The 18,958-nt window shown below is 41.8% G+C and overlaps 1 protein-coding gene across 1 annotated transcript; it reads left to right on the forward strand.

The window, feature by feature from the left end:
* The first annotated feature begins 1,573 nt into the window (after positions 1-1,573).
* Positions 1,574-9,821, forward strand: ARL14EP (ARF like GTPase 14 effector protein). Its single transcript, XM_080618763.1, has 4 exons — positions 1,574-1,677; positions 4,652-5,158; positions 6,165-6,295; positions 8,293-9,821. The coding sequence occupies exons 2-4, from the start codon at positions 4,736-4,738 to the stop codon at positions 8,519-8,521; spliced, it is 783 nt and encodes a 260-aa protein (XP_080474889.1). The 5' UTR covers positions 1,574-1,677; positions 4,652-4,735; the 3' UTR covers positions 8,522-9,821.
* Positions 9,822-18,958: the final 9,137 nt, after the last annotated feature.

Below are 18,958 nucleotides of genomic sequence, written 5' to 3' on the forward strand. Positions count from 1 at the left end.
GTGTAGAGTCCTGCATCTGGGCAGGAACAACCCCAGGTTCCAGTATAGGTTGGGGAACGACCTGTTAGAGAGCAGTGTAGGGGAGAGGGACCTGGGGGTCCTAGTGGACAGCAGGATGACCATGAGCCAACACTGTGCCCTTGTGGCCAAGAAGGCCAATGGCATCCTGGGGTGTATTAGAAGGGGGGTGGTCAGTAGGTCGAGAGAGGTCCTCCTTCCCCTCTACTCTGCCCTGGTGAGACCCCATCTGGAATGTTGTGTCCAGTTCTGGGCCCCTCAGTTCAAGAAGGACAGGGACCTGCTGGAGAGAGTCCAGCGCAGGGCAACTAAGATGATTAAGGGAGTGGAGCATCTCCCTTATGAGGAAAGGCTGAGGGAGCTGGGTCTCTATAGTTTGGAGAAGAGGAGACTGAGGGGTGACCTTATTAGTGTATATAAATATATGAAGGGGGAGTGTCATGAGGATGGAGCCAGGCTCTTCTCAGTGGCAAACAATGATAGGACAAGGGGTAATGGGTACAAACTGGAACACAAGAGGTTCCACTTAAACTTGAGAAGAAACTTCTTCTCAGTGAGGGTGACAGAACACTGGAACAGGCTGCCCAGGGAGGTTGTGGAGTCTCCTTCTCTGGAGACATTCAAAACCCACCTGGACACATTCCTGTGTAACCTTATCTAGGTGTTCCTGCTCCGGCAGGGGGATTGGACTAGATGATCTTTTGAGGTCCCTTCCAATCTCTAACATACTGTGATACTGTGATACTGTGAGACAGAAAAGTGGTTCCACTCCATGTCCCTCATTTCAGAAGCCACTTGTCTGAGACAGCATGAGCTTGTGCACGAGAGACTTTCAAGCCTCTCTACATTTTGAGAAGATTCAGATTAAACCCAGATTAAAAACATCTCTCCAGTCAGATCAATACATAACAATATTGCAACAATTCCAGCAGAGAATCGTCAAGAAACCCTGAAATACAAGCAAAACAAAACACCCTTTTTTGGGGAGAAATTTCCTCAGCTGAACTATGTCACGCATAACCCATTTGCTGATCCATTCTCTGGACAGGTTCTGAATAGCCATTTGCTTGCAACAACAGAAAAACAACCAACCTATTGAGTTTGCCCTTGTTTATATACGCAGCAATTGACACCCAGAAGTTGCAGCCCCTGGCTGCCAAAATTCAATCTGCACTTGCACATGTAACATAACATTTTCAATAGGACACTCCTAGGAAAAGCTAAGGACTTTTGGCTGAAGGACTTTTCCAAGGACTTCCTAACATTTCAAAATCCACAGAAAGCATGCAAACGCATGTTTAGCATTTGGAGCAAGAGGCATAGAGGCTGCCATTCATTACAGTACAGCACCGTCAAGTGGCTGTACAAACACAATATGCATAAGTTGTAAATGAAAGGAAAAAAAAGCAGAATAAATCCCCATAAACACAGAGATTATAGAAAAGAAAAGGAAATTGCACAAAATACACTCCATTAGAGTAAGGAAATATCCCGGTGGGAGGAGCTCCCCTACCGATCACGTACCTACTACGTCGCTCCCCCGTGACTTCCGCGTGACCGCCCCGCAGTGACTAGCACTCGTCTTTCCCGTCTTCTCGGGGGTGGTGCTCGACTTCTCCGCTCCGGGAACGCGGGTGCCGGCGTCCGGCCCGCGACCAGGTACCGGGGCAGAGGGAGGGGCGAGCCGGGGCCACGGGCCGTGCCGGGGGAGGGCGGGGTCCAGCTGCGGCGAGGTACCGGGCCAGGCCCTGCGAAGCGGCTGGGCCGCGGCTGCCCGCAGGCTGCAGAGAGCGCTTCAGCGGCGCCCGGGTCCTCTCGTCCCGGCCAGGGGCGGTCACCGCTCGGAGGAGCAGCTGCCGTACCGTGCTTAAGCGTGGGACCTCGTTGGCAGGGAAATAACGAGGGGAGAGAATATAAAACTAAAAGGGGAAAGGAAAAAAAAAAACAGTAAACGCAAGTGATGCACAGTGCAATTGTTCACCACCTGCCGATTGATACGCAACCCGACCCGAGCAGCTATTTGGGCCTTCCGGGTAACTCCCCCCCAGTTTCTATACTGGGCATGATGTGCTGTGGTATGGAATACCCTTTTGGCTAGTTTGGGTCAGGTGTCCTGTCTGCTTCGTTCCAGCTTGTTGTGCCCCTCCTCACTGGCAGAGCATGAGAGACTGAAAAGTCTTTGATCAGGGTGTTTGTCCTGGCTTCAGCGGTAGCAGTCATTTTTCTCCTTAGTAGCTGAGGATTTCATGATATTTCCCTTATCATTATTATTATTGGTGGTAGCAGTAGTGGGTTTTTTTATACCTTACTTACTGGACTGCTCTTATCTCAACCCATGGAAGCTACATTCTTTCGATTCTTCTCCCCATCCCTCTGGGAGCGAGGGGGAAGAAGAAACGGGGGAGTGAGTGTGCGGCTGCATGGTTCCGAGTTACTAGCTTAAACTACGGCAGTGTTACTGATCAACAGCTAAAAACCATCAGTGTTATCATCATTGTTCTCAGACTGAAGCCAAAACACAGCACTGCATCAGCTACTAAGAAGAAAATTAACTCTATGCCAGCTGCTACCAGGCAATCTGAAGCTTTTTCCAAGAACACTTACAAAACAAGTGAATAGGATAACCTCTGTTACCGGTACACTGTCATTTGGACAAACTGTGGTGATAGACTTGATGTGCTTTGCCTGTGTTTCCCATAGTGGTATTTCACATAGGGTAGTCAACTGCCAAAACAGGGGCATGCCGAGGATAGAACTGTAGTGATTATTTTTTGTTTTACAGAAGACAAATTGTTGGTGACTTTTTGTTGGTTTGTTTTTAAATAGAGCATCTCCCAAGAGTTCTGCCTTCTAATACGCATGCAAATTCTGAAAATTCACGTTGTCACTTTCATACTGACCTAGCGTGATTCCTCATCCGCACACACAAGCCCTACCTTTCACAGTGGGAATTTGCCAAAAGCATCAAGCTTGGTGCATAGCCTTTAACAGATGATTTTGAATAATTTGGTGTTAGCTAAATTGCTGATCAAATGTTAACTCTGCTGCAGTGAGCTTTGATCATACACAGTTCCAGTTACTAGGTTGGAAAGACAAAATTTATGAGCCTGAGGAAAAAAAAAAAAAGATTACTTCTGAGTATAGCTGCTTCATTACCATGGTAAGGTTGGACGCATGGTCTTTTAAAAGAGATTAAAAAAGAAAGTATTATTCCAAGTCAGTACTGCAGTAAAAGTACACACATAGGCAAAAAAAAAAGAAGGAAAATAAACTCCAAGAAGCAGCAGCAATACAAGTGAAAACAATTGCTCATCATCAACCAACCCCCAGCCATTCCCTGAGGACCATGCTCCCAACATCCTCCCCCAGTTTTATTGATGAGCATGATGCCATATAGCCTGGGACATCCTTTGGGTCAGTTGGGGTCAGCTGTCCTGCCCGTGTCCCCTCCCAGCTCCTTGTACGGGGGGGGGCGGGGGGGAGGCGGGGCGTGAGGAGCAGAGGAGGCTTTAACACTGTAGAAGCACTGCTCAAGATTGGCTAAATCATGAGGGTGTTATCAACACCATTTTCAGTGCAAATACAGGACATAGCCTTGTACCAGCTGCTGTGAAGAAATTTAACTCTCATCTCAGCCAAAACAGTACACAGCTTTTTGTCTGAATTCTGGTTTTGCGTAATGCGTAGGTGAACATTAACATTCCAATTAGGCTGTATTCATTGTAGTTAAGATTCTCAAATATTTTGAAAGCAGATGAGTTCCTTTCTTTTGTTAGAAATTTGTCCTTTATGTTGCAGTAGAAAATGAGGCAAGATGACCTCAGGCTCTGATGTGTCAGGCCAGCACTGGATTTGCAGCAAACTTTAGCATGGTGTGAGACCACTCTGCAGTAGCTAGCTTTGTATTTGGTAATGGAATTAGTGTTTAAATAACTGCCCAATATTTACATCAAACAGCATGCCACTCATTTGGAGGGCACTGCAAAGCCACATGACCATAACAGCTGAAGACATCTAAAACCACCAGCTTCTGTGTATACCCTAGGCTGCTTATTGAAAAGGCTCAGGTTGGTTCTGCACGTGTTGACTTGCCCCTGGTCTACGTGGGAAGAATACCTGGGGAAGCACTGTTGGATGTGAATTACTAACTGACATAAGGCAGCCTGTGCAGCCTACCTTCAGCACTTTTTTTTCCTAGAAACTACTTGGAAACAGGGTGGGTGAATTGTTTAGCCATCATCAGTCTCTTCCTGTGGACCACCTTTGCAACTGGTCTTTATGAGCAAGGATTGTGCTGAGAGAGGGGGCCCCCAGGAAACTAATGACCAGAGCAGGCTGGTGTCTGAAGAGTTCATCCACCTCATATCTGGCTCCCAAATTGCTTTTGAGAAAGTAATGCTACTAAACATTTTGAATCGATGCTTATAGTAGTGGGAAAAAAAAAACCCAAAAGCTTCCGAAAGGAATAAGATGCTTGGTTTAATTCCAGAATTAAAGTTAGTGTATTTTTAGTCTTCTCTATAGTAGAAGGCTATAAGTTCTTTACATGTCTTTTAAATTACTTAGGCCTAGTCGAGCTTGCAGGTAAATGTTTGCAGCACAAATCTCACTGATTTTTAATGCTTTTTTTCAGGGTGATCTTCATAGAAAATACCAAAGACTTCAAAGGATTCACTTTAGGCAAAATAAGCAAATTAAGTTGTTCTGAAAAAGTAAAATGGATGCTTGTTCAGTCGGAGTTCAGCTTCAAACTATCAATGAATGCCATAAGACCTATTACACCCGTCACACTGGTTTCAAATCTAAGCAAGATCTGTCTTCATCTGATCTACTGTTACTTCAGCTTAGGACTGGAATAACCCTTTCAGAGAACAATACAATCTGCCTCCACCATGCAAAAATTTACATTGAAAGATTTGAAGACTTGCAGAAGTCATGTTGCGATCCCTTCAATATACACAGAAAACTATCAAAGAAAAACTTGCGAGCAATTGACTTGGATGATGCAACTTTTCTAAGCGCCAAGTTTGGAAGGCAGTTTGTACCTGGTTGGAAGCTTTGTCCCAAATGCATGCAGATAATAAATGGAAGCGTGGATGTTGAATCTGAAGATCGCCAAAGACGAAAACTTGATTCAGACGTACGTATATGCATCAGTTTTCCCAGTCCCTCTTAAGTTCTGCAAGCTGTTGGAACTTTGCTTCATACAAGCCCTCGCTAAAGAAATAAAAGTTTTCTAATAGAAATTTGAAAAGGTTAGTCTGCTAGTTGTGTGGGAGTTCACTATACTCCAACCTTTACTTGGAGTACCTTAAAAATTCCACTTCCCTAATTAACTACCATGGTCTTTTAGATGTGAATGATTGTGTCTACTGCAGTGGCTTACAACTCATAAGTTTGTGTAAGTACCAGACTGCTGCTGGTATTTCAAGCTGTTACTTAACTCAAGCCTTGCAAATAACAAGCTCATGTGCTGAAAACTGAACGCTGCAAAGGTTTCTTCTGAAGGATTTGAGATAAACTTTGGGTTTAGTAACTTCAGTTTGAAAGTAAAAATATCCACTGTCTCAGGCAGTTCATTACCAAGTGGCCCTGCATTGAGGCAAATTAAGTGTACTAGTTGTGGTGTCTGAGCTGCGAAGGCTATGGCGTTTGTTCAGGAGCAGTAATGGACTGTGGGCAGTGGGAGGATAATGCTTTAAGTGCCAAGTTTGGAATACAGCTTGTACATTGTTGAATGCAGTGTTCCAGCTGTATGCAGGCAATAAGTAGAAGGGTGGACAACCAAATTGGTAAGAGCTCATCCATATATGCCCTGCAGCAAAGCAGAATTGCATTCTAGGAGCTGTTGTCCCTTTGAGCCCAGGGGCTGTTGCCCAGCTGTACTTTTCAGTTGCTTGTCGGTGTGACACTGATGGAGTGAAATTTGAAAGCATTGATTAAAACTGCTACTGTAAAGCTTTTATTGTTGTGTTTTGAGACTGGAAGAATTTTAAGACTGAAGTTGTTTCTCCGGGGAAATCCAGTGCTTAGAGTTGAGGTCAACATTTTACTCAAATTATTACAATATCCTGGCTTGAATGAACATTTTCTTACAAATTCAGGTTTGTATTTGTAAATAAATGAAATTTTCTGTCTTTGCTCAGGGGCGTACAGCTAAGGCTTTGAAGTCTCTACAGTTTGCTAATCCAGGCCGACAGACTGAATTCACTCCGGAGACCAGCAAGAGGGAAAAAAGAAGGCTGCAAACAAAAAATGCGGCATTTAATTCAGACAGGTGAGCTGTTTCCTGTACTTAACACTGTCTTTAACTTTCACTTCAAAATAAAATAGCCTTGATGATTAGTGTTCCTATAACACTGTGACATCTCTATGTAGATGTTTGCACCTTTACAGATAGCTTTTTTGTTTTTGAGGATGTTAAAGCTCACTCTTATTACTGAGGTAAACAAAATGGAAGATCAGGTATTACATACAGTCCATATTTCAGGCAATTAGAATATAAACAATTATTTAGTAAGGTGTGACAATACTACACAGATCATGGATGAAGTGATTAATTTATACATAAGCCAAATTTCTAATAATAGGCTGAATTTGAATACAGTAAGATCAAGTAGACTACATGTAAAATATTGGAGTTGTCATCTTCCAATAAAACCAGTAGTTACACTTCGGAAACAAAAAGGTGCAAGGTAGGACCATACCTTCCCCTCCACAAAAAAAAAGTGTCCAAATTGGACAACACGAGGTAATAAATAGCAGCCTTTTAATGTGATTGATTATCACGCTTTCTGCAAGGGAAAGGTATATGCAACTGAATTTTGTCTGGCATTTTCCACTAGAAAGTTTGAACCAGTTCAGTCTTGTCCTCATAGAGAGTGATGAAAATCCCAGTTTAACTAGTCATACAGTGTTTGTTAAAACATGCAGGAAAGATCTCATTCATGCTTTTCCCCTGCTCTCCATCCAGGTTTAACCTTACAAGACAAAAGCAGGCGTTAGATGTGCTACTTACAGACTACACATCCTTCCCCCCTCCATTTGCTTCCTCTACTCAGTTTGGACAGAAGTTGCAACCAGGGAAATTTTGTTGAGATGTGTCGTGGTTTAAGCCCAGGCCGTAAATCAGAACCACGAAGTCCACTTCCCCCCCCCACCTTTCTTCCCCCCACTCCTGGAGGGACGGGAAGGAGAATCAAAAGAATGCAACTCCCACGGGTTGAGATAAGAACAGTTTAATAACTAAGGTATAACACAAATCACTACTGCTACCACTAATAGTAATAATGATAAAGGAAATAACAAGCAAGAGAATACAACCGCTCACCAACTGGTACCTCGCCCCCGCCCCGCAGTGATCTAGCCCTTCCGGGAACTCTCAGTTCTACATCCTGGACATGACGTGCTGTGGTATGGAATACCTCTTTGGCTAGTTTGGGTCAGGTGTCCTGTCCCTGCTTCCTCCTGGCTTCTCCTCCTCCCTGGCAGAGCATGAGACTCACAAAGTCCTTGGTCAGGGTAAACATTCTGACCAGCAACTGAAAACATTGGCTTTATCGGTATTATTCCCAGGCCAAAAGTCAAAACACAGCACTGCACCAGTAGAAAAAATGACTGCTACTGCTAAACCAGGACAAGATGTTATGAAAACTTTTTCTATGTATGGGGTAAAATGCTGGATCACAAGTATTGTGGCATGTCTGACATAAGAGCTGTTCAGAGCTCAACTAGATGTAGCCCCAAGTAGCTTAATTTGAGTTGACCTGGCTTTGAAAAGAGGGTCAGATAGGGTGACTTTCAGAGGTCTCTTCTGAACAGAGTTGTTCTGAGATTCTGGAGTTTAACAGAACTGTTAGAGAGATGGGTAATGATAAAATATGAAAATACTTTTAAATTAGGATATGTGCATCCTAAATGATTCTACTTGATCTCCTTTGAATTGCAGCTACACATTATAAAAGAAAAGTAAATTAAGGGAGCATTTCACAACATGGAGGATAATCTGAAGTTTACATCATATAAATAAGAATGTTCATAAGTGCCTGAACAAGTGTGCTGTTGAAGAAATAAAGCCTTCTCACTTGAAATTATTTCCAAAGCACTATAGTGGAGATACAATAAGGACTGAGAAATGTTGTCAAATACAGTAACATACATCTTTTAAATTAACAGTGTTCAAATGAACACCTGAAGAAAACAAACTTCTGTCCACAACTGCTAGCAGCTTGGCATCTAAATAGGTGGAAATAACCATTGTTTTTCATTATACAGGCAAGTTTTACCAGCCAAGAGTAAAGTCTATGACAGCCAGGGACTACTGCTTTACAGTGGGATGGACCTCTGTGATTGCCTGGATGAAGACTGCCTTGGATGTTTCTATGCTTGCCCCAAGTGTGGCTCCAACAAGTGTGGAGCTGAATGTCGCTGTGACCGCAAGTGGCTGTATGAGCAAATCGAGATAGAAGGAGGAGAAATAATTAAAAATAAGCATGCTGGTTAGAGTACATGCACATTAATTATCCTGAGTATATATTCCATGCTTTGATTAAACACAGCACATTTGTCAGTGGTTTAGTGAAAGCCATTGGAATTTATCACAATCCACGTGATTAATATGCTCACTTCCACTTTTTTTTTCAGTATGATTATGGAGATAATTGTACTACTGTCTTTTTACACTTCATTCTACCTTGTACTCAGTCTTGTTAGTCATCCAAGTAATCTCTCATCAGTCTTTCACTATATGTAGGTATAAGGGCTAAATTTTCATGTGATATATCCTGAGCCACTTACTTGTCTCATACACTTTTGTAGAATGCACCATCTCTCACATACCACTCATTTTTCATTCTCTATTTCAGGATCTCATGGTCTCAAACCTATTCTGTGTGAAGCACTAAAATTTTCAATCAGTTTACATGCGGTATTATTAAAAGTCTCTCCAGTATTAATAGTGAATGCTTCTATAGAATATCTATGATTCTCTCCCAGCTATAGCTGATAAATTCAATCCCGTTCACTTAAATGGACTCAAAGGCATTTAGGCATGCAGATCCCATCCAAATTACAGGGATTTGAGATAAAGTTATCCCTATAATTCAAGCCTCATTGTTGAAGTGTTTAACATATTTTTAATGCCTTGACAGTTTGAAGTATTTAACTATGGTACTTATTTGTTGGTTTCTAACACAATTGAAATAATTTTTCTGTATTTGTTAGTCCAGTCTGAATACTGGACTAACTGGTACTTCAGCAGCCCTCTCCCCTCTTTCACTTTGTACTTGTTTTTAAGGTAAAGGTTTACATGCAGCTGAAATGCATTCAAGTGTCTGTTCCCAAACTAAGAATACCCAAACTGCTACAAAAACCACCCAAACATTTGAATTTAAATTTTGTTTGGTTGATGGATTATCTATCTGCAGAAAATGAAAATTTTACATTATAACATGTTTTATGTAGAACACTTTCTAATTGAAATCTGAGAAAATATTCTCCAGTATTTTTGTGGTGTTTTGGATAAATTCTGTATTTTTGTGATAGACTTGGAAGATACGCATGTTTATTAGGTCACATTTATTCAAAAATATTGTTAACTATTGATTTCTGAGGACTTAGTAAGTCTTAGTAGGTACTCCAGTGGGTAAAGCTGTATAATCTTGCTGTTTGTTTAGGGTGGATTTTTTTCATGAAGCTTATAGCACTAAAATCTGAAGTAATGCTTTGAGTTACACTGACATCTGCTGGTCCTAGTGCTGTATAAGCATCTGTTTATACTACATTTTCATTAAATCTGCTGCAAAAATGAACAGGCTTGGTTTTTTTTTGTGGGGGGGAGGGAGGGGCAGAACATTGGGTGTTCTTTCTGTGATTGTCTGTCTCATTGGCCTTAGATTCCTGCCACATTCATCACAAGAACCATCTTGAGTTTATTCAGGGAGAGCAGCAGACTTTTCCAGATAGCAACCCCACAACTGAGTAATAGTCACAGCTTCCCTTAGATGCAAATGGCATTTCATACATTTTAATTTAGTAACTACAGAGTGTGCTTATCCTGACGCAGCAATTAATCTTGTGTGCTTGATACATGTTTGGAGCTGTTTTACCTCTGAAGCAACCTTTAGAATTAAACCAAAACATAAATGGATACCTCCATGAAAGTGATAGGAAAAGGTGGTCCAGTCTTGTAATTCCTATGTATTTATGTTTTAAATTAGACCAGCCAGCAGTACCTATGGTTAATCAATTTAACAGGCTTCCAACTGTTTGTTGAATATAATTTACTTAAGCCCACAGACTTTGTATTCTTACCTGTTAAAGCATTTCTTTGACGTGAAATGCAGGTCTGCCAGTAGCTTAAACTGCCTCAAGCATACCATTATTAGAACTGTATTTATCCATCTCCATTAAGTCTCTAAAAAGTTAGTATATTCAATCCCTCATTTTACAGATTCACTAGCAATGAGTACTTTCCCAAATAACTCACTCATTGTTTCCTAACTAAATGTATAGGATTGCTGTTTGACTGAAAACCTGGCTAAGCACTGGATACTGGTGATCACTATAGAAGCTGGTGGAGACTTAGGGTTTCCTGCAGTGAAACAGGACTTTTTGGTGTTAGTTGTTCACTTGTCCTACTTATATATTTAGGGCATTTACATTTACCAGGTCTCCTTACCGTGCCTAGGTTGTAGTGGGTTAAGTCCAATAGCATTTTTATATACTTCCGTGTCCCTCTCATCTGTTTTTCTGTTCAAAGACATTGCTGCAACAACTTTACCATCTTACTAGATCTAAAATGCTTACAACTATGACTCATTTTTTTCCCCATATGTTTTTATAAACACCACGAGCTTATCCCATCAGCATTTAACAACAAGCTATTTCATCATCGTCTCAAAGTGATTGCAAACTGTTCCAAATAGCACATGTAGTTCCCCATCTTTCAGAATTGCTCTACAACTAAGCCTGTTAAACAGTATGTTCTTCTAATATAGCCAAAGGAAACAACTACTTCCCAGAAAAGCCGAAGTGCATAAACCCTGTGTAATAACCACTTCAAAATCTGCATGCATTAAAGAGAAAAAACCAACAGTTACCATGTTAAAACTTGCCCTTTGATATTAAGTGCAAAAATTAATGCCTAGACAAAATTATATATTCAAAATACAGAAATCAATGACGATAAAAGGAACTGGTTTATGAATAATACATACCCCATGGATCAATTTGAGCTTATTGAACAGAAGCTCGTGATTTTTTAACTCTTAAGTACTATGTTAAGTACTGTTTTGATTTCTTTCTCATACAGAGAAAAATTCGTACCAAGCTTAGAATGTGGTCAAATTTAACATCTAAACTGAGTTGTTCTGTGGCCCTTGTGAGAGACCGCACACCACCGTGTGGTAATGTCTGAGACAGAATGGGCCCTTCACCACCCCCAATAAGTGGAGCTGAAAGTTTCAAACTGATGACACATGCCCTGTTAAGTAACTAGTGTGCATACTCAAATAATATAGTACAGTCAGGTAGTTAAGTCAGAAAAGGTGTTACATTAGCATTTTCAGCATCTATGCTGCTAAAAGGCATTTGGAAGATACATTATAACTTTAGGCACAGCATGAATTTGGGTTTGTTTTTTTCGGTGAAGTTCATAACACTTAGAAATTACCATAAGGAGATGCTAACTTTTGAATCTCTTGGCTGACAATTCAAGAGATCAGCAGGAAGTGGGCAGACCTACACAAAAAGCATGACTTTATATTCTAGAAGTCAGAATTAAAGCCTATAAGGTGCCTTTTTTCTTTCCTATTTTAGACCCATTTTTATGTTCTTTTTAGCCTCTTTGTATAGGTGTTGAGCATAGTAACCAGAATGGACGAAAAGACATCTGCACAGGAGCTCACACTGAAATCCCATAGTGACATAGCTACACAGAGGATAAGTGTTCAGGTGGACATTCTTGTTCTGTGATAAAGAGCTACAGCTTGCTGGAATCAGCATTAGAGCCTTCAAGTTCTAGTCTGATGAAAAAGCATAAATACACCATTTCCAGTTTCAGTTTGTTTTCCCCTAAAATGAGAGTCACATTTTTGGGTCATATTTGTGTCTCAGTGGAAAATGGGATGTACAGATATGCTGTAGCTTGTCCCTCGTGATCCAGATAATTTTCCCCACTAATTCTTTAACAAACATTCTTACCAAGTTTTATTCACCTTTATACTGACTTTGAAGCAGTCAATATCATACTAGTGACAACTTTAAATAAAAAGTCTAAACAGTTCTAAGTTAAACATACTTTCAAAAGCTACTAATAGTAGAGGGCCAGCTTATTGAAAGGATTATGTTTGTATTTAAAGTTACAACTAATATTTACCAATGAGAAAGCCTTAGTCAGAACTATTATATTCATTCACGGCAATTAGATTGCAAATTAACAGCTCTCCTCTAAGCACATATTAAAAAATACCGTAGTGAGGTGTGAGTGGTTGCAATTAAACTGCCCGGGCACTCGACAACCTCCTCTGAAGTAGGGGTTTTACATATTAATACCCAGCAGAGGGCATCAGCTTACTGCAAACCCGACCATGAACTTCTGGTGCCCCTCTCAATTGCTGCATCCCCACCGTCTGGGCGGAAGGGAATTCATTATTAGGCAGGTTCAGGACAAGAGAGACATTACCCACATATGTGAGGCTGAAATACAGCAGGCTCAGGTACAAGATTAGCACTTAAAATGAGAGAAATGGGTTTGTTCTTCACCCAGCCCCTCAAAAACCTTGCTGTTAGTTCTTTAATTAGAGATCAACACTATTTTTATAGATACATTTACAATTTACAGTGTTGACCATGAAACCCTGGTTTAGAGCTTCTGCCTGCATGCTCCCTTAGAAACTCAGTATTCGGTAGCCAAGAAACCCCCTCTCAGCAGGGTCCTGCACTCATTAGCAGAACAGGAAGCTTTCTGACATCCACAGTGGTGCTACAGCTAAGTAACCATGTGTCCTGTTTCTCAGACAATCAAGTGAAATACTTCGATATTATTTTACCAGACTATCAACAATAGTAACTAGAAGAAGCCTAGCAAAAGCTGTGGTAGGCCATGGTAGTGGTGGGGAATGACAAGAGGGGCAGCCAGGGATGGGAAAAAGTTCCCTGGATCTCCTACTATTATATTACTAAGCCGTGAAAAAGCTGCCTTAATTCTCTCCTTTTCCCCCCACCTTCCTTTGGCATATGTACTCATCAGCAAATTACATCTCTAGAGCATACTAAATGACTTGCTCTTCTAGGCTCTAGTTAGGGCAGTATTATCAGCTTTAGTGCAATAAACTCAGCTCTCCATCTTGCCCACAGGTGACAGCACTGTCTACTATAACTCCTGACAGTAAATAGTCATTTAGTGTCCACACAGAGCCTCAGACTGCAACTAGAAGTAAAAGCAATTCTTTTCTTGTTATTCTTGCCTTTGTTCTTGCATTTTCACTGGTAACTCTACATACTTCAAAGCATTCATTCTGCCTGCTGAATTAATACCATGAAGCATTAATCTTCATACTAAAAAAAGGAAAAAAGTGCCAGCAATAACCCATCCCAGGTTCGCTGCCTGCTAGAACCATCAGCACTCAAGATCTTCTCAGAGACAAATCACTGGGAATTCAAAGATCCTACTCCATTCAAAGGCCTACTCTTAAGGCCTCATAAGTAATTTAAGAAACTGGAACTAAGGATTCCATTCACACAATTACTTTGCTTAAAGGTAGAAAATCAGATTTTACAGACTTTCAGTAGCATAGTATCTCCTAAATTTCTTGTTCTAGCTCATCCATCCTAAGAGTACCAGATAATCCAGATGTATTGAAGAGAACAAGGTTTTGCCTCTCTTTACCTATTTTCTATTCCAAGTTTGATGCACAAAAAGCCACTGACCAGCCAAAGATAAAGGCCCACCAACAAAACCCCCAGCTGCTCCTTTCCTCCTGTTTTATAACCTGGTAGTACTCTCACAGGGTGGCTCCACTGGCAGTCTCCAATCAGATGGGCAGGATCCTGCCAGCTGACTTCAGTGTTCCTGACACCTTTCTCCTGACACCCAGCTCTCCTTCATAATCAGAGTGTTTATATTTCAGCTTAGTTTTCAGTTACTATTTTAGTGCTGCTTCCTGGCAGTTTCAGCTCAATCTCTAAGAAAAGAATAAGATCAGTTATTACTGTGTTAAATGCATTTGTGTAATATGCCTAAAGCCTCAGCGAGACTCCCCAAACTGTACAGGCTCCTCCTCTCATCACTGAGGGAACCCCAGACATTGGGATCCCAAAATGCGATATTTGGGAAAACTTTACAGGATTCCCAAATTATTATTATTATAAATTATTATTATTAATCTTTTTCCTACCTTATTGGTTCCCCAAAGACAAGATCCTGAGAAGCCTAAAGTTCCTAAGAAATGTCAAGTGCCAAATGCCTGGACCTGAACTTAGATATTTAGGCTTCCTGTTAGAGTTCAGAGTCAGGCTTGGAAATAGGGACAAGGCAAGTGAACATGCAGAGGATTTTCACATGCTTTCTGTTTGATGTGTTCGTAATAACCTAGCAGGGTAGAAAACACAGGGTAATTAATTTACAGTAATGAGAGTGGGTTATACCTCTAGGCAAACCAGAGGTTTATTTTTCTCAAGAAGAGGTATTCTTCCTGTTGTGTTGTGGGTTTGGTTTTGCTTCTAGCAAAAAAACCCCAAACCAGAAAGTCACAATTTATTCAGGCTTGTCTGTGCCAACCACCTCCGCTTATGACTCCCCTGTGTTGATTTCTTGCCTGTGAACTGCTGAGTCTTTGAAGTAAAACACTGGGCTAGATCAGGTTTGGAGCAAATGAGAACGCAAGGCCACTGACAAAGGACATCCTAGAATCACTGCAAAAGATGCCTGCAGTTTCTCCTCATCCAGTGTGAGGGAACTGCAGCACCCAGCTCTAGATGCACAGCACCCCCACTGTGTACTCCCATTCCAAACTGGGGTAACAAGCTGAACCATGGTTTCTCTCATGTGATGCGTTAGCACATACTGATTCCTCAGGTTTAGGTGATATTTTTCCTCCAGGATGGCAGAACCTAACCCAGTAACTTTGTACCTGTAACTTGTTTAGCTTTAGTCTACACAGTGCTCCAAATGGTCTAAGTCTGGTTCAGATCCTGAACCATGTCAAGTAGTTTTTACTTCTTACAAACCTCAGTAAATCTCCATGTGTGTGTAAGTGCTTGTAGCACTGTACAAGCAGTTAAGCCAAGCAAATGAGTAGGAGTTGACCTCTCAGAAATAAAAGTGCAAACAGCATGGCGTAAGTCGCCACTGATCAGAGTGGATTTGATTGAATCTGCCTGAGAAGGAAGATGTAGAACCACTTTTCTGCTCACATGCATGTTCCGTCCTGGAGGGTATGGTGAGTAAAGGGGACCTACCTTTCGTTGACTTTTATTGGTCTTAACTATTAACTACTTACTCAGTAGTTAACTGGAAGGTTGGAAATTATCCTTATGCATCTTCTGCTTTGATGTAATCTGAAATCACTCAGTTACAGCTGGTAGCTGTATTTTGGTACTACCACATGCAATGGAGATAGCTCCTGTAGCTGTTTCTCCCTTCACACCTCTCCCTTCTTCTGGCTCTGCCAGTTTCACAGTTTTCTTCTTTTTAAATGAGTTGAAACCCGTTGCCTACTGCCCAGCAGTAGCTGATGATGCGTCTCAGGAATGTCAGAAATTGCTACTGACATTTTAATTTTGCTTTTGTTTTCGCCTTTCTTAGATAGTATTCTAGAGAAGATTTGTATTTGAATAAAAAGCAAACAACACGTCAGAATATGCATCAGGGAACATCAAAATGTTGGGTTTTTTCCAATTACAACTTTATTTCAAATAGGGTAATGCAGTTAAAGGATAATTACTAGAAGTGCAAAGCCGAGGTTATGATCAGAAATGGTTACCTTTTCACTTCCATGTCCTGTCTTACTAAATGAAATATTCCTGTGGGACAAGTTACTCTGCATATCTGAAGGTATCCAGAAGCAACTGAATGTCTGGCACTACAATTGGCTTTTTGTGTATAAACCACCACATTAGGAAAGGAGACAAATATAGGTGGCTTTATCACTGATTAATGATGATATAAACTCACTTCAGAATGGGATATTAATGAACAATATAGTAGTAGTGTTTTACAAGCAGTATCATAAAATGCTTTTACATAGAAGTCATGGGGATTTTCCCTCCACAGTTCTGCTCTATCATACAAGGAGTGTTGTGGTGAGCCACAAGCTGTTAAAAGCTTAGGATTCCTTTTTCAGAGCTGCTTTTGCCTCTATGGGTAGAAATTCAGCGTTGCTGTTCTCTGGCTCATCACAGAGTCCATTCGGCGGACAGAAGAAGTCAAGCTGTGAGAACTACAGGGAGGCAAAAATGATTTTCTTATGACACGAGCATACACCACGAACTAGCATGAAGCATTAATTAGCACTGCCCTTTGTCACTGCTGGTGCCACAGCTTTTTTATTCTAGTTGGGCTCAGAGGATGCTAAAGGGGGGACCTAAAAGCCGCTGATAACTGTGGGAGGGTTAGTTATAAAGGTGAGGGTGCTTCAGACTTTATTCAAATAGTCATGGGCTTCCACCCTCTAAAAGTCTGAATCTGGTGGAAAATCCTGCCTTGTTGCAGGAGCCGGCTGGTATAAGGCTCGAGTGTCACAAACCATTAGTGAGGTTTTGCCAATCTGTTTTATCTAAGTGCATGAAATAAAAGAGCAATCCTTTATTATTAGCTGCTTTATTTGACTGGTAATAGTGCCTAAAAGGGGCCGGGACTCCAATTTGCTCCACTTGGAACTGCTATTTGCTGTGAGAGCGTATATTCCCGTTTTCCCCACTAGTCCCAGTGGCACAGTGACTGAGTCATGATGGGAGCAAGACTTATTTTAGTAAATGTCCAAAATCAGTGACACCACTTGGGTGAAAAATGCCAGGTTTGTAACTGAGCATGTCAGCTTTCCACTGCTGGACCCTGCAACTCAGGGCTTTTCAGCAGCTTGCTGCTGAGCCCTGGCCAGCCGCGCTCCTGAGGTAACCCTGCAGGGTTTTGACCACCGCCAACCCGCTGTCACAGAGGATTAAATCAGTGGCTGGACATCAGTTCTCTGGACAAAAAGAGAAACCCAGTAAGATGGTCCGGCAGGGACTGCTCTTGTGGAAGCTGGAGCTGGCCAAGTGAAGGAGCAGTTCAAGAGGGGGCTGCCTGGAGGAGGAAGATGGTGCTCGGCAGGGCATAGCTCTGAATCCCCTTGTGCTCTTCTAATGAGAAACCAGGAGGTGAAGCTGAACACACACAGAATTTGCTTCACAACATTAATATTTAAAACAAGCCTATAAGCATAAATAAAAATAATATCTATAAATATTTGTTAATATTTATTAAATAATAAATCAGCTTACTTCTAATGTCAGCCTTGCTTTCAGGATGTTTATTGTGCCTGCATCCTGCTGTACCTGAGGAAGACAAAGATGCTCCTCTGTGTACAAACCAGGTGAATGGGGCAGAATAGCAGACTGGGAAATAATGATCCCTATGGAACAAACAGCATAAGAGCAGCTGAGTTGTTAAAGCGTTGCCCTTGTTCCCTCGAGATATGTCCTTATCTCAATAATTGGAGAAATAGTAAATAAATAAATAAAATGTCTTATTTAGCTGTGGCGGTGGTGGAGTCCTTTGTCTGTAGCACAGCCAGGAAAAAGTTTTGGATTGATCCAGAGTGCACAGGCCTATTTTCTATTAAAGTATATTAATGCCAGATTCTGTGCAATTAGTGAAAAGTCAATTCCCATTACTAGTTAACACTATTGAGTATCTGCTTTCTTTAATAAAAAGCTATGTCCAGCATAAAGACTATGAATCGATAAGCAGCCACTTTCTAAATCCATTCTGTCTCCTCCGAAAATGCAGGAAGAGTACAGCCTTTTGGAAGGGAGAATGGGTTTAGATGAAGAGATCTCTGCCCTCCGAGAGCTGACTTGCTTGCTGCCACCCCTGCCTTTGAACAGCCCTCCCAACAGCAGCATGGCTTCTGCTGCCACTCACCTTCTCTTTGGAAAAGCCTTTGCTGATTTCTAACTGTTGTTGGAAAACAGTTTCTGGGTTGGCAGAAATCCCCTATGGAAAGAAGTAGTCTTGCATGTCTGACTCACATATATGTGTGCTGATCCAGCAGCTGCTCTAAGTGCCCAGCCAAACTTGGGACAGACCTTGGAGGTATCTAACAGCCAAATCTGGTAGCTGGTGTCTGTTCTGGACAAGCCCTTTTGAACACTGACAGGAATGGGGCAGCCCCAGCTTCTCTGAGTAACCAGTTCCAGAGCCTCACCACCCTCCACAGGGAACAGCTTCTTCCTGATGTCTCATCTCAGTCTCCTCTCTGTCAGGTTAAAGCCATTCCCCCTTGTCCTGTCCCTTGTAAACATCCCTCTCCAGGTTTCTTGTAGCCCCTTTAGTCACTGGAAGGTGCTCTAAGGTCTATCCAGAGCCTTCTCTTCTCCAGGCTGAACAAGTCCAGCTCTCTCAGCCTGGCTCCAGAGCAGAGCTGCTCCAGTCCTTGCAGCATCTTCGCGGCCTCCTCTGGACTTGCTCCAAGAGCTTTGCATCCCTCTTGTATTGTTGCCCCAGAGCTGGATGCAGGACTACAAGGGGGGTTCTCACCAGGGCACAGTAGAACTCTCATAATGAAGAGCAACCATTTATGCTCTAGCAGTGGAAGATCTGCAGTTCCTGTACAGCTGTCACCTGGTATTGCACAGTCACTGTGTTAAGTCCATAAATAATAATCACTTTTTGGTAGAACTTCATCTCCCATCGTAGGCTGTGCAGTGCTGGTGCTGGAAATGCTGCCCATGTGGCATT

This window comes from Psittacula echo (genome assembly GCF_963264785.1).
Source record: "Psittacula echo genome assembly, chromosome: 5".
In the NCBI taxonomy this organism is placed as follows: domain Eukaryota; kingdom Metazoa; phylum Chordata; class Aves; order Psittaciformes; family Psittacidae; genus Psittacula; species Psittacula echo.

Bases quoted from the DNA above. Each gene is read 5' to 3' on its own strand.
- ARL14EP (XM_080618763.1), top strand. From the start codon at position 4,736: ATGGATGCTTGTTCAGTCGGAGTTCAGCTTCAAACTATCAATGAATGC. The intron at 5,159-6,164 runs GTACGTATATGC...GTCTTTGCTCAG, and splicing joins GACGAAAACTTGATTCAGAC to GGGCGTACAGCTAAGGCTTT. The intron at 6,296-8,292 runs GTGAGCTGTTTC...TTCATTATACAG, and splicing joins GCGGCATTTAATTCAGACAG to GCAAGTTTTACCAGCCAAGA.